The 16,719-nt window shown below is 43.8% G+C and overlaps 1 protein-coding gene across 1 annotated transcript in view; it reads left to right on the plus strand.

The window, feature by feature from the left end:
* Positions 1-16,719, plus strand: part of LOC310853982 (receptor tyrosine-protein kinase erbB-4-like) — a gene marked incomplete at its 3' end in the record, with an annotated part of 499,617 nt that overhangs the window by 309,119 nt on the left and 173,779 nt on the right. The window contains exon 4 of the mRNA XM_083758457.1: positions 13,967-14,101. Within this exon, the coding sequence (XP_083614583.1) occupies positions 13,967-14,101 (135 nt within the window). The remainder of the gene's footprint in view (positions 1-13,966; positions 14,102-16,719) is intronic.

Below are 16,719 nucleotides of genomic sequence, written 5' to 3' on the forward strand. Positions count from 1 at the left end.
CTCGTATCGCGCCACTCGGTGGCGCGATATGAGCTTGTAGATCTGCTATTTTTAAATAGCTAAAGCATAACATGATGCTAACACCAAAATGGGTGCCCGTTCAGAATGGGTTAATCCGGTACTTTATACTTTACTTCACTACAGGTTACAGTACTTTGTGGGTCATTATTACAAAATAGCTGATCTACAAGCAAAAAACTAATTGAAGCAAACAAAAATGAAGCATGACAGATTTAGAAAATAGTACTGTAGTAATTCCAAGTAATTCTAGTAGCACGGCCCTGCCTGCCTCCCTCCCTCCCTCGCTCCAACACCCACACAACCACAATACAGAGTTGTTTTTGTTCCTGTTTTATACGTTATCATAATGGTAAATGGTAAATGGTGCATTTATATAGCGCCTTTATCCAAGGCGCTTTACAGAGATTGTGCATTACATTCACCCATTCACACACACATTCATACACCGATGGCAGCGAAAACCATGCAAGGCACCAACCAGCACATCGGGAGCAATTAGGGGTTCAGTGTCTTGCTCAAGGACACTTCGACAGTAACTCTGGGGGAGCCCACAGGGTTCGAACTGGCAACCTTACGGTTACCATCCACTGCATCCAGGCACTCTACCCCTGAGCCACCGCCGCCCATGTGGCTCAGGGGTAGTGGGGTAATGTGAAATGGATGAGGAACGTTGACGGTCACAAGAATATAGCCAATGAATGACTATTAACCCATTCTGACCTGAGATCAGATTCATACGAGGTTTCCGCCGGACACACACTGGTCTGATGAACCCATTCTGACCTGAGATCAGATTCTAAAAATGTCAGTCGCTCTTCGATTTTTCAAAAATAGCAGACCTACAAGCTCGTATCGCGCCACTCGGTGGCGCGATATGAGCTTGTAGATCTGCTATTTTTAAATAGCTAAAGCATAACATGATGCTGACACCAAAATGGGTGCCCGGTCAGAATGGGTTAACGAGAGCTTGTGATTGAATGACCACTACATTGGATCCATTTGAACGCCGGCTCCTTTTCCTTTTTACTGAGAAAGTAGCGGGTTTTCCATCAGTCAGTGACGAGATATCGTTCACATATTAATCCCATATCCTCCCCTGACTTCACCTCTCACTAATCCTAGCTCTGATCTGGGCATCATCATCATCATCATCATCCCTTCTTCCACATTTTCCCAAACGGAATTGAATTCGTCCCGACAAGTCAGTCCTTTCATGGACTCTGGGCCTGGGGGATATTGGACGGATTGGAGCGGTGCTTTGTATTTGACTCGTTCAATGAGGAGTGTAATAATAATAATCGCTGCTGTCGGGGCAAAAAGCTTGTAGTCTCAAAGCCAGGGATGTCAAACTCAAATACACAGTGGGCCAAAATAAAGAAATTGGTACAAGTCAAGGGGCCGGACTGTGTTTCCAACACGCGGGCACCGCGGTCATGAGGAGGTCCCAGACAAACTCACCAAAGCACTGCTTTCATAGTAAAATGAGGAATGTAAATCAAATCAGTTGCATTCATTTCTTATCATATAGTCAAGTAATATTCTTTCATTACAGCCACACTGTCTCCACACAGAAGAGAGACAGAGATTTTTGCCCTCTGCCTACCACCTGACTTGAAAACCCCCCGTCTTCAGAGTCCACCTTTCATTTAGCCGTTTTTTGGGGAGAGGGGTAGCTGAAAGTTGACCACAAGCGATATACTTTCACTGCTGATCAATAGTGAAGAGTAGACGCATGCTTGCGCTTGCGGGCCCTCGATATGTGCCAATGCACTCACAGTGCATTGTGGGACTTAGTAGTATTATGGTGGTCTGTACAATATACCAGAGGGCCAGTTCTAATACTAATTAATCCATTTTGGGTGGGAACCCCTTTTGGTGTTTTAGCATCATGTTATACTTTAGCTATTGAAAAATAGCAGATCTACAAGCTCATAGCGCGCCACCGAGTGGCGCGCTTACGAGCTTGTAGATCTGCTATTTTTGAAAAATCGTTAAAATGTGCCTCAAATCTTTCAGAAACTTTTCATGATTTAGAAAACATTTTATTTTTAAAATTTCGACGTCAGGCCTGAATGGGTTAAATAACATCCCGCGGGCCATAGATAATTCATTCACGGGCCTGATTTGGCCCCCGGGCCTTGAGTTTGACATAAGTATATGTCTTATACCCATTCTGGGCCGGTCGGGAACCCATTTTGGGGTTCTGTACGGTATTAAAAATTGTTTTAAAGAAATTGCTGCTGCTATATAAATATTTGAAGTCTTTCAGAAAACTGAGGTCAGGATTTAGAAGGCGTTAGGCCTTAGGCCTAAATGTGTGTTTTTTTTTAATTATACTTTTAAGGAAATAGAACCGAAGAACCTGTGTTCCAATGGACTCATAGTGTAGTTATTATTTAATCACAACCGCGTGTATATAATAATTATCTTGTGTTTATCTGTGACACTGGTGTACGACGAAGTAGGGCGTTCATTAACGCATTTTGGGCGGGAACCCCTTTTGTTGTTTTAAACATTGTTATAATTTAGCTATTGAAAAATAGCAGATCTACAAGCGAGTGGCGCGCTACGATCTTGTAGGTCTGCTATTTAGAAAAAAATCGTGAAAATGTGCCTGCAATCTTTGAATATATATTCTTTCAGAGTTTCAGTTTTTAACTCCAATCTAAGTTGCTTCTGGGGGGGGTCCCTGGAGCATGTTTTCAGATGGTCCTTGACTTGAAATATTGAGAACCACTGATCTAGAAATATATGAGGTTTTTCAGAAACATTTTTAAAATGTCGACATCAGGCACTGCATTCTGACAGCCGACTGACAGCCTGCTAGTATTTACTATCCATTGCACTGGGCACTTTATATTAATGCACTGAAGTCTGGGAAATGGATTGGAAATGAACTGTGAAACAGTTTGTGTAATGCAATTACTGGGCTGTTAACTGTATATGGACTGTTTTTCAAAACGGTGCAATATGGCCTTCACTATATTTTTTATCGTGTTGTGGAACTTGTGTGGGCAGGGGGATTGTGTTACTGTTTTTTAGTTTTATTTATTATTTTTTTTAATCCAGAGCATGATCATCTTTTTTCAGCCTACTTCACACTATAGCACGGTGAAAATGAAATCCTGGAATGAAATCCTGGAAGTTCACATTCACAAACACGCTCTTCTATAACCATTAGGCCAACGCTGACCCAAATGGACGGCCGGAACCCCCTTTTGGTGTTTTCTTTTTACCCATTCTGACCTGAGATCAGATTCATGCGAGGTTTCCACTGGACACACACTGGTCTGATTAACCCATTCTGACCTGAGATCAGATTTAAAAAAATGTCAGTCGTTCTTCGATTTTTCAAAAATAGCAGACCTACAAGCTCGTATCGCGCCACTCGGTGGCGCGATACGAGCTTGTAGGTCTGCTATTTTTCAATAGCTAAAGCATAACATGATGCCAACACCAAAATGGGTGCCCGCCCAGAATGGGTTAAGCATTATGTTATACTTCTACAAGCTCATAGTGCAGTACTGAGTGCCGCGCTGAGAGCTTGTAGCTCTGCTATTTTTTGAAAAATCGTGAAAATGTGGTGCAACCCTTTGAATACGTATTCTTTCAGAGCGAACGTTTTTAATTCAAATCTTTCCTTCGGGGGGAGGGGGGTCCCTGGAACAACATATTTCCAGATGGGGGGTCTGTGGCCAAATACAGATAATTCTGGGGGTCCAGGACATGAAAAAGGTTGAGCACCAACTGACATCCGACAGTAGATTTCAGAAATCTTTTAGGATTCAGAAGACATTTTTTAAGAATCAGTCCCAAATGGGTGAAGTGTTATGCTGACCCCAGCTGATGCTTTTTGAGTACTTTTTTTTTTTAATACTTAATGACAATAAAATGAATTGAATTGAAAAAAATACAAAAATCTTTGTATTTTCGGCCCATTTTTGCTCCTGTTTCTGCCCGACGCTTGACTGTACAGTATGATATGTGATGTGATTGTATCTAAATCCGTATCATCACCCCCCCCCCCCCCCCCCCCCCCCCCTTCACACACACACACACACACACACACACACACACACACACACACACACACACACACACACACACACACACACACACACACACACACACACACACACACACTCCTTTCATTCCCCATAGATCTTGGGATTAGGAGCGGTGTGAGGCCGTGGATTAAGGGTTTTACCGTTCTCCAGCGTGCAGAGGCATCTGTCGAGGGCATCGGTGGTCATTGAAAAAATAAACATATTCTCATTATTATTATTATTATTATTATTATACGCAAATACCCAGACCGGTCCGCCTCTGTCAATCTGTCTGCATCAGCACTCTGTCGAGGAGGTCAACCCAGGGCGGATAAAGTACACACAGATTTTTCTTTTTTTTATACTTTATACCCATTTAGACCCGAGAACAGATTCTACAAATGCCTTCTATATGTAAATCATGACAAAACCATGTTTCTATTTCAGCGGTTCTCAAACTATTTCATGTCAAGGACCTCCACAAAGTATATGTAATTAATTGGCCTGCCGACCCCCATCTGAAAATATGTTATTTCAGGGACCAGAAGCAAAGATTCGACTTAAAACCGTTCGCTCTGAAAGAATATATACTCAAGGGTGGCACAGTCGGTAGTGCTGTCGCCTCACAGCTAGAACGTGCCCATACCCGAGGCGGGGTTGGCGAAAGAGCCTTTCTGTGTGGAGTTTGCATGTTCTCCCCGTGTCCCCTATAGGGTAGGGACCCTCACTAAAAACATGCTGTAATCCTGTTCTCTAAACTGCCTCCCCCTGGCCAGCCGGGGCGCCTCATGGAGGGGAAAGGAACTGGTCGGAATAACGTCTTCCTTCCACACGCTACGTCCGGCCGGGGGAACTCAGGCAACCCTGTCAGGTGAAAAGAAGCAGCTTGGACTCCTCATGCATGGAAGGAGGCGTGAGGTCAGTCCGCTGCCCCCCCCCCCCCCCCCCCCCCCCAGGTTGGCAGAGGGAGTGTAGCGCCCAGGATTACATTAGATAATTGGCACTGGGTGAAAAAATGGGTTACAAATGTGTGAGATTTTTCAAAAATAGCAGATCTGCTATTTTTCAATAGAGCACCGAAGTCTGACGTCACTTTCAGTAGAGGGCGCCAGTACACAGGTTCATGTATTTCTTTAGTTGCATTGAAATCCCCATTTTAGATCGCTTCATATAAGAACTGTGTTTGAAAAATATACCGATCATCTCTGCCTTTCTGTCAGGGGGGTGGCTGTGCGTCGTTAATGATGTCCATTCATATTTGATACAGCCAGTTTCTGGAGAAAATTGAATTAATGTGGCCGCAAAAGCCTTGAAACTACATATGAAGGCAATGTCGCTGCTAATATACGTCACGCCCAGCTGTCAACACATTGCGTTCCTGAGATTTCTCGTTGACGTAAGCTCAGCTGGTGCTGACTAGACTCGTACTAACAACGAAACATTAAATATCAATAAAATAAAAAATAAACGTAATTAACATTCAGTTTCTTTTGTGCGACGGGCAGATGCAGCCACCCGCCTACCCGGAAATGTAGTCTCTGGGTTGTTTGACTCGTTTCTAACGCTTATTGTGTTACTCTTTGGGTATATTTGTACATTTCCACCTTCAGTCGATGCTTCATATCCATAGGAGTGAAAAGGCCGGGATGATCGGTTTATTTTTCAAACGCAGTTCTTATATGAAGAGATCTAAAATCCCCCTAAGGGGATTATAATGCAAATAAAAAATACATGAACCTGGGGACTGACGCCCTCTATCGACAGTGACGTCAGGACTCTATAGCTAAAGTATTTAATGCTTAAAACACTACAGAGGTTTGCGTAATGACTCGTGAATGGGTTAAGTAAAAAGTATCAATATTGCAATGTAGAAATACTCTCTTCCAAGTAAAAGTCCTGTAATCAAATTTCACTCGAGTAAAAGTACTAAAGTATTGGCATCAAAATATACTTGAAGTACCAAAAGGAGAAGTACTCTATGCAGAACGCCCTGTTTTCACAGGGCATCTTTAGTTATGAAATGTATTCAAATCTTTGGAAAATCGCCTATAGATCTACAAGCTCACAATGTGTCATCATTGTCATGTGATGCGACTAATTGTGAGCTTGTATAGTCTGCGATTTCCAAATGGCCGAAATATATATAGGGCTGAAAACAGGGGTAGAAAACTGTCGTTCCCTGATATCATCGCTAGGGACACGTGCATCAGTAAAGCAGGAACTGGGGATGGCAATGAAGGACCGGGAAGTCTGGCGTGGCGTTGTGAAATGCATGATCTCAACCAAAATGATGATGAAAATAATATAGTACAATAAAGCAACAAATAAACAAGAAATTATCACATAGTGATATTTGTCAGGTGAAAGAAGCGCTGGTTTCTTTACTTAACGAACGATCCTCTCAACCGGCCGTTCTCAATCATAACATTAGTTTACATAACATTGTCTCTAAAGATTCCTGTTATCTGCTTCCAGTTACCTGTTTCCTGGTCATGTGACCTGCGTATCCAATACATGACAGCACCGTGTGTGTGTGTGTGTGTGTGTGTGTGTGTGTGTGTGGCAGCCAAACACGACTAGGTCCCGACCCGAGTGGAATAGTAAGAGAGTGGCGACACACTTCCTCGCCGCAAAGCGGGTGTCTAGTATGGGCTATAGTTCCAAACATTGGAACTATCCCATTGAGATAGAATGAGCACTTCTTCCGCATTCCACTGTTACAGTGGGAGTCAACGCTATAGTGTCGCCACTCTCTCACTAGATTACTCTGGTCCCGACTATAGCAGCCAAAGGCGTCATTAAATTTGACTAATTCATATGTCAGGTACCTGACATAAAAACTCAACATTGTACTTAATTGCAGTACTTTACTAACCTGACGCTGCCAGATCCAAGAAGCTTGCTACACAAATTTGTTTCACAGCTTATTGGGATCTGGGATCACGGAAGCAAATTTGATGACGGGGCTGTTCCTTTTTTTCAAGATACTTGGTAGATGATTGGATGGGACCGTCTGTCTATCACCGTGTGGGCGTGCAAACACAACCAATCATATTGACGTGTCTATATAGCTTCACGTCCGGTTTCGCACATATCCCGCCCTTAGCTCACGCTGATTGGTCCGGTACGGAGCGGATTTTTGTCAGCTCAACTGCCTGAGAGATCCCAGATGAGTGCTGTGTTGGGGAACATGGTTACCCAATACCGCCCCCATCTGGCAGCGTCAGGTTAGTACTTTACTGTACTGGATGTAAATTGCAACACAAGCCCATTGTATCCCATTTGATGAGAAGTAGTAACGGTTTCGAACATACGAGGTTTCTCAGCCGACAGCCCATGTTAACCCATTCTGACCTGAGATCAGATTCATACGAGGTTTCCGCCGGACAACACACTGGTCTGATGAACCCATTCTGACCTGAGATCAGATTCTAAAAAAATGTCAGTCGTTCTTCGATTTTTCCAAAAATAGCAGACCTACAAGCTCGTATCGCGCCACTCGGTGGCGCGATATGAGCTTGTAGATCTGCTATTTTTAAATAGCTAAAGCATAACATGATGCCGACACCAAAATGGGTGCCCGTTCAGAATGGGTTAACAGATGTGTGAAAAGCATAAGGAATGTACTGCAGGCTTTAGGGTTTTAATAACTTCATTATAGGTTTCCCCGTGCGTCGGCACTTCGTTGATGTACCTCGTCGTCGAAGGCCTTTAGGCCACGCTGACGCAGCAACAAATCCATGCAAAAGGGGGTTAAATTAGTACTATGGGTTTCAACTGCGCTCATTTTAATGTGTTTCACTTTCCCTGTAACTAAGGATTAATTACTGGGGAAGGAAAGAAAAGAGAGTAAAAAAAATAATACAGTAAGGATTCAGTGTCCTCCAGTGCCCTTAAAGGTATATTCAGTGATTTCACTCAAAAAACCTTAGGTTTCGTTTTTGGCTGGGACCCAGCCTTTCGTCCAATCAGGATAGAGAGTCAAAAACGAAACCTAAGGTTTTTTGACCCCCAGGGGTTAACTGGGGACAGGGAGGAACTCCTTATATGGTCAGCACACTCTATAGTAGGGAGGATTATCAGTCACAACAAAACAAAAAAATAAGTGATATTTGAATTAAGTGAAATCACTGAATATACCTTTAATCCATTTTGGGCGTGAACCCCTTTTGGTGTTAGAATTATGTTATGTTATTATGCACCGAGTGCCGTGCCATGAGCTTGTATGTCTGCTATTCTTTTTTTATAGCAATCTGCTTTATCTGCTATTCTTTTTTTATAGTGAAAATGTGGCCCAAATGTTTGAATATATTCTTTCAAAGCGAGCGTTTTTAACTCAAATCTTTTTTCTTCTGGGCGCGGGGTCCCTGGAACGACATATTTTCAGGTGGGGGTCGGTGGCCAATTACATATATTTTTGGGGGTCTAAATGGATTAACTCATTCACTGACGAGCCAAAATTAACCACTTTACAGTAAAGAGCATGTACTTTTTAGTTGCATTGTAATGCCCATAGGGGGGATTTTAGATCGCCTCAACTGTGTTTGAAAAATAAACAGATCATTCAGGCCGTTTCACTCATATGGATATGACGAATCAACTGACTGAGAGAAAACGCTAATGTTACCGCTGCTGAATTAGTAACATTTTCGCTAGAAACATACTGTATCAAAAATGAGGGACTGACTGTCATAAACGATACAGATCGAGACACCTCCCCGACAATATTGCCGAGACAGTTTGTGTACTTTTGTAGACGATTTTAAGTTGACCCAATGTTATTCCCCATAGAGAAAAACTTCCATGAACCAGGGGATGAGTGAGTGACGTCAGGACTTCGGTGCTCTATAGCACTTCAGCCATTTTCAACCCTATATCTTTGTATATTTGGTCCTCACTCATTTATACTGCGCCCTGGGTGTGTTTTCTCATTTTTTTATTCACTAATAAATCCATTATTAATATATAATTAGTTAAATTGGACCTCCATATTATTATGGTCAATGCCTGTGTGAAAAGTGGGAGCGATTGGTGCAGGCAGTGAGGAGCTACGGCAGTTACAGTGACACAGACACACATTCATTCATTAATTCAGACAGACATTGGCTTACTTAGAGTATGATATGATGATGATGATGATGATGATTGTGCTGTCTTGTATGTCAAATTTGTTCTGTGCCTTTAAGACTGTGACTTTAGACAGGGTGTTAGTCTAGTTAATTAGTCAATACAGGTGTGTTGAGCAGGTTGCAGCCTGCTAGTACTAATCCGTTAAATTAGTCAATGAGTCAGTTCTCAGCTGGAAAGCAGCAGACACACAGTGCATTTCTCCTCTCTCCTGAAGAGTTTGTTTTACCTGTGAAGTGAATATTCCTACTTCAAGTACACTATCTAACTTGACTAAAATTAGACAAATAAGGACGAAGAGTTTCTCGGCATCAACACCCTCAGACGATCAGATGAAGGAGCACGCAGAGAGATGTGAATTGAAGATGCATTCAGAGTGGTATTTATTGAGAGATTACACAGCACAGCAGAGCTTCCCCGTGGACCAGGCGAGCTGGCCCACGGGAGCAGGACACAGCCTAACCACCTCTCGATGGCTAGGCCCCTATAAGACTCCTTTAACATTGCAAACACAGACATTTTATACAGTTCCAGATCAAACAGAGGTGTTCCACACATTTACATATCAACAGCGGGGGCTTGCATAAAGAGTGACGTCCCGAGACTTAATCAAGTGCCCTTTTGGTGGAAACAATAGCATGCAAACTCCCTGCAAGCATAAGGCATGTAAAATAGGTCAACGACACCTCCTTGACTTTAGATATCAAAGACAGGCCGGAGACTGACTGCCTTGAGACACATGAGATATGCAAAGAGTAGGCTACTATTGTTTTCAGCTAGACAGAACTTTAGCACAGGGTGTAGTAGAATAAGAATGAATTATTGAGTCTAGATACGACACCTGTTTCAGTTTGGCCTTTTGGAGGCATCTCTGGTATGTTGTTTATGATTTATTGATCTCAGTTATCTGCCCTAGGGCACATAGCGGAGGAGTTATCTGCCCTAGGGCACATAGCGGAGGAGTTATCTGCCCTAGGGTGCATAGGGGTTACAGAACGATAATTATGACACAATAAGGGCCTTTCTCGGCCCCACCTCTCTCCCTGTGTTTTAGGCTCCAAGATGGCCGCAGCACCAGGAGGGGGTGGGGCAGAGGTGAGCGGGCGGGGTCGACATATAACTTTACTGGGCTGCATTCAAGACAACTGCCTTGTGTCTGACACCTGACTCGTGTCTGAACACAGCTTTGATGGATGTGTTCTGCCCCCCCCCCACCCGATCAAACAAAATGTTTGGTCAAACCATATGGGCTTCCATTGGAAATGCATTGGAGTGGCCATTAAACACAGACACAAGACAAACGCAAGACAGGTGTCTTGAATTTGTGAACGCAACCCAGTAAGGACACACCCTCCTGGTGCTGCGGCCATCTTGGATCCTAAAACACAGGGAGAGAGGTGGGGCCGAGAAAGGCCCTTATTCATCGTCAGCGTCTCATTGGTGGGCTATGCTTATAGAAATCTGACTGCTGGTGACATCATCGATGGGGATTCCATATAGGAGCCATATTATTGTTCTTGCATTAAATAAAACATTAAAATAAAAAATAAAACTCCTCTGAGAGAGACATGGCGTGACTATAGACAGAAATGGCACTATTCCATAATGAGCATTGGTGAGGGCCAATTATACGGAATAAAGATAAGGTTGAAAAATGGCTAAAAAGTACTCATTTAAAACCTACTATTTTATTTATCTGACCCCGGTGTCCCCCAGAGCTCTATAATAGCATTTCTCCACACACCTAAATCTCTTAGAAAATAGCCAGAAGCTTGTAAATGGGCTGTGTTCACCAAATACTCACCCCTACATATAGGGAGTCTAATTGTCTATATAGTCACGTCATTAACCCATTTTGGGCGGGATCCCCTTTTGGTGTTAGCATCATGTTATGCTTTAGCTATTTAAAAATAGCAGATCTACAAGCTCATAGCGCGCCACCGAGTGGCGCGCTATGAGCTTGTAGGTCTGCTATTTTTGAAAAATCGAACGACTGACTGCTTTTTCAGAAAACTGTCAGGATGTAGAAGACATTTTTAGAATCTGATCTCAGGTCAGAACGGGTTAAACATTGAACAATACACTGTTTCGTGTTAATTATACGCGGAAATTCACTGTGTAGAGTTTACAGACCTCCGTGCTCCTTGCTACCTGATTTCTTTTGGGTGAATTGATCCTTTATGGAACGTCAATGGACCTCCGGCCGCGGCATTGAATCCCAGCGTACGTTTGTCAATAGTATTTATCTTGATGTGGGGAGGGGGGGAGGGGGGGGGGGGGGTCACCGGTGGTTGACTGAGTATATCCCATTCAGAACGGGAACCCCGTTCGGGTGTTTTAACCATTGTTATACTTTAGCTATTGAAAAATAGCAGATCTACAAGCTCATAGCGCGGCATTTGCCGCGTTATGAACTTTTTAATTTTACAATTTTTTTTAAATCGTGAAAACGTGGCACAGATCTTTGAATGTATACATTCATAAATATTCTTTCAGAGCGAATGTTTTTAACTGCAATATTTGCTTCTGGAAAAGGTCCCTGCAGGAACCTCCATATTTTCATGTAAAAAAAAATAAGGTTGAGCTGCACCGCTGACATAGAAACAAGGTTTTTCAGAAAACCGTTACTAAACATTAATTTTAGTTTAGTATCGGCCTGGGGTCTAAATGGTCTATACCACATGCAGCGAGCCGCTCGGCACATAGCGGTCGACGGACGGACTTCACCTTGAGCGTATCGACTTTCTGCCACGGCTCTTCCTCTAGTCTAATATCTACCGACCACAACCATGTCCGTGTATGCTCAACTGGATCATATTTTTTGTCCCCCCCCCCCCCCCCCTTTTTTTCTTATCTGATGAAGATGCTTTTAGTTCCGTTTTGAGGATAAGGTTTCTGTCTTTCTGTCTAGTCAACTCTCCTGCGTCTTTATATCCTCCTGTGATTTATTGTGATTCGTTTGTTTGTTGTGGTTTGCCAGGTTTGTTTGAATTATTTTATGATGTATTTTCCAGTTGAAATAAAACATGAACAGTATACCTCGCGGGGGTTGAAATAAAACATGAACAGTAGTACCTCGCGGGGGTGGGGACCATAATCTCCTGAATCCAAGACATAAATCCTACTCTTATACCTAACAAAAAATACAAATACAGTATCTAACCTTTAACAATATATATAGCTATACCAAAACAGAGAACAAAACTAAATGACAAAAAAGAGAGGTCACCCATCGTACACACCCTGAGGCGTTACACTCTCATACTTCTAAAAGTGAACAAAGCGCTGCTGCTTGGAAGCCAGGCTAAAGCCCTACACACACCGTCTGCGAACGCCGCGCGGCAAAACAGCCGCCTCCGTTATTTTCAATGAACCTATCCCACACCGGCGGCGTCCGACGCGCGTTCACGCCTCGCCTGACGCTCCGATACGCCACCGTTCTATTTTCCAGGCGTTGCCGCGTCGCTGCGCACCCGGTGTGTGCTGGGCTTTATAGAGACATCAGCTGTTGCCAGACAGCCTAATTGTTTAGCCCATCACAGTAGGATATGGTTTCACCTCAAAGTTAGCCAGCACTCAGTCACCATTCACACCAGCTGGTCCTTAATCAGTCCTCACCACTCAATCACACTGCACGCACGTGCACGCACGTGCACGCACATGCTGTGGATGATATAAAACATTTTAAAAGGGAAGGGTGACTGCTGTTTAATTCTCAACTGTCCTGGATCTCATTATTTACATCACAAGTTATGAGCTTTCTGTAACCCAGGTCATGTGAACTCAACTGGTTTCTAATGAAGAAATGGAGCAAGTCTACTTAACTTGATTTCCCCCTGTCATGCTGCTGACAAATAGCCAGCCAAAGACATGGAGACTGACACGTGAATTTCACCCAATCAGACGACACACCTCAACTGCTTGCCCCGCCCTTCTCTGCTCCCCACACTCACACAGAAGCTGCACTGCACTGAAGAAGTCCCCCATGACAGAGAGAGAGAGAGAGGCACAGAGCCTAAACAAATAATTAGAACCATAAATAAGATTAAAAGACAGCACACACACCTTGCCCATCAACTCATAGATCCCTGAGGGCTGAGAGTTTGTTCTGCTAAGCATTGGTGAGTTGCAACAAACTTTGTTAGCTAAGCCTGTAGCCATGAGGGTTAGCTAAGAGTTAGCAGCTAATTGGCTAGAGCCACCATGCAGTTCCAATGCCTTTCATGTTAGCACAAATGTTTGGCTAGTGGCTAGAACATTGTTCTAAGCTAACCTACCTGGTTCATTATATGTGGATACAGTTTGTACTCTAAACAACAACAAACTTCTTTCAGTATGAAAATAATATACATTCTCATTCAAATAAAGTGCTCTCAATCACCAGGAATGGTGATGCTGCAGCTACCCCCAGCACACAGTCACACACAGCTAGGAAATGAAAGGTGTGGAAAGTATCCTTTACTTAGCAGTCTATTTTATCAAAGGCTAAAACGTAATAAAAATGTACAAAACTGCAATAAAAGCAACACACAGCCATCTACATTGATGACATGAAGTAGTTCTGTTCTGTTCTGTTTAGAGTACAAACTGTATCCACATATAATTAACCAGGTAGGTTAAGCTTAGTGGCCTAAAAAAAACTAAGTTTGGACGTGTTACAGTCATTGGCAGGGTGAGCCTTTTAAAATATAATGGACCGAGATCCTGAACTTGTTTTCTTTCCTCTCCGTGTGTGTGTGTGTGTGCGTGCGTGCGTGCGTGCGTGTGTGCAGAGATCCTGAACGGGGGCGTGTACGTGGACCAGAACAAGTTCCTGTGCCACGCCGACACCATCCACTGGAGAGACATCATCAAGAACCCCCAGGCGGAGCTTCTGGTGGTACCGTCCAACAACAGCAACCTGGGCTGTACGTACACGGTGCCACACATTTGACATGTTTATTTATGTCCACATAATGAGAAGTACAGGAATACCTTGTACAAAGGACATAAACACTGCCAGTGCAGTTTGACAGTGGGAGAGCAGCCAGTTACAACGTGCACGGACGGCTGAGCATCGTTACATACAGTACAGCTGACATGTCAGACACAGGGCAGCATCGTTACATACAGTACAGCTGACATGTCGGACACAGGACAGCATCGTTACATACAGTACAGCTGACATGTCGGACACAGGACAGCATCGTTACATACAGTACAGCTGACATGTCGGACACAGGACAGCATCGTTACATACAGTACAGCTGACATGTCGGACACAGGACAGCATCGTTACATACAGTACAGCTGACATGTCGGACACAGGACAGCATGGTTACATACAGTACAGCTGACATGTCGGACACAGGGCAGCATCGTTACATACAGTACAGCTGACATGTCGGACACAGGACAGCATCGTTACATACAGTACAGCTGACATGTCAGACACAGGGCAGCATCGTTACATACAGTACAGCTGACATGTCAGACACAGGGCAGCATCGTTACATACAGTACAGCTGACATGTCGGACACAGGGCAGCATCGTTACATACAGTACAGCTGACATGTCGGACACAGGGCAGCATGGTTACATACAGTACAGCTGACATGTCGGACACAGGGCAGCATCGTTACATACAGTACAGCTGACATGTCGGACACAGGGCAGCATCGTTACATACAGTACAGCTGACATGTCGGACACAGGACAGCATCGTTACATACAGTACAACTGACATGTCGGACACAGGGCAGCATCGTTACATACAGTACAGCTGACATGTCGGACACAGGGCAGCATCGTTACATACAGTACAGCTGACATGTCAGACACAGGGCAGCATCATTACATACAGTACAGCTGACATGTCGGACACAGGGCAGCATCGTTACATACAGTACAGCTGACATGTCGGACACAGGACAGCATCGTTACATACAGTACAGCTGACATGTCGGACACAGGACAGCATCGTTACATACAGTACAGCTGACATGTCAGACACAGGACAGCATCGTTACATACAGTACAGCTGACATGTCGGACACAGGGCAGCATCGTTACATACAGTACAGCTGACATGTCGGACACAGGACAGCATCGTTACATACAGTACAGCTGACATGTCGGACACAGGGCAGCATCGTTACATACAGTACAGCTGACATGTCGGACACAGGACAGCATCGTTACATACAGTACAGCTGACATGTCGGACACAGGGCAGCATCGTTACATACAGTACAGCTGACATGTCAGACACAGGGCAGCATCGTTACATACAGTACAGCTGACATGTCAGACACAGGGCAGCATGGTTACATACAGTACAGCTGACATGTCGGACACAGGGCAGCAGACATAAATCATGGAAAAAGGAAACAACGCCTCCTCCAAATTGAGCGGCTTCCTATAATGGCTGAAACGGAGCAATACCTCGCTAACTGCCTGGCTCTCCTTTTGGAAAGGCCGGCCATTTGTAAGCCCCTCACAACCAACGTATGCACATGCCCTAGGCTGCCAAAAAACTAAAAGTTTACATCTGTAGCCTAGCTGTGAGATGGTCTGCATTAGCTCCTGATACTTCAGCACTTTGGTTAGAAAGGCTTCTTCCAGGCTATAGTCAAAGGTACAGCCGACCTTGAGTATGAACACCTCTCTCTCTCACACACACACAGGAGAAAATGATGGACCTGGAGATGAAAAGGGTTGAAAACCACTGCTTTAAAATTATTAACAAATAAAAATGGGCCCGGGACCCGGCCTGTGATTAATGCATTTGGACCTGAGGAGTCGAGGACCAGGTTCTTCTAAATCCTAAATTCATTATCAGTGGTTCTCAAACTTTGTCATGTCAATAAATTACATAAATAAAATCACTGTGAAAGAATATAATTATATTCACTCACAATTTCCCCCCCCCCCCCCCAAAATAACAGCTTGTAGATCTGTTTTCTTTCAATAGCTAATGTTTACTATAATGGTTAAAAGTGGTTAATAGCTATAAGGGAGACAGACACAGACTCGTCCTCGGGGTCTAAATGAGTTAACCCATTCTGGACTTTATCGTTTAAACTAAGCATTATGTTATACTTTAACTATTGAAAAATAGCAGATCTACAAGCTCGTAGCACGCCACCGAGTGGCACGCTACGAGCTTGTAGGTCTGCTATTTTTGAAAAATCGTAAAAAATGCGGCACAAATCTTTAAATAGGTATATAATTATTCTTTCAGAACGAACGTTTTTTTAGTTTTTTTTCGACGTCGGGTTAATGGCGGAAACCGAGCCGAAAAGAAGGACAAAAGACGAGAGACAATGAGAGCATTTTAGTGCTGATTAAATGGCGGCAGAGAGTGGGCATCGAGGGATGGGCCACGCCACGCCGAGCGCCAACAAGAAGAAGGGAAAAACATAAAGTGTGTGGGAGTTGGAGGTTGCCAGATCGGGTGGCCCCGTGCCAAGTTGTAGTCGGTATTTAACATAACAACCTCGCCGCGGGGGCGGCTTGAAGGGTTCCGGATGACACTCTGGCACT

This window comes from Protomyctophum parallelum, assembly GCF_964188405.1.
Source record: "Protomyctophum parallelum genome assembly, chromosome: 23".
NCBI classification, from domain to species: Eukaryota; Metazoa; Chordata; class Actinopteri; order Myctophiformes; family Myctophidae; genus Protomyctophum; species Protomyctophum parallelum.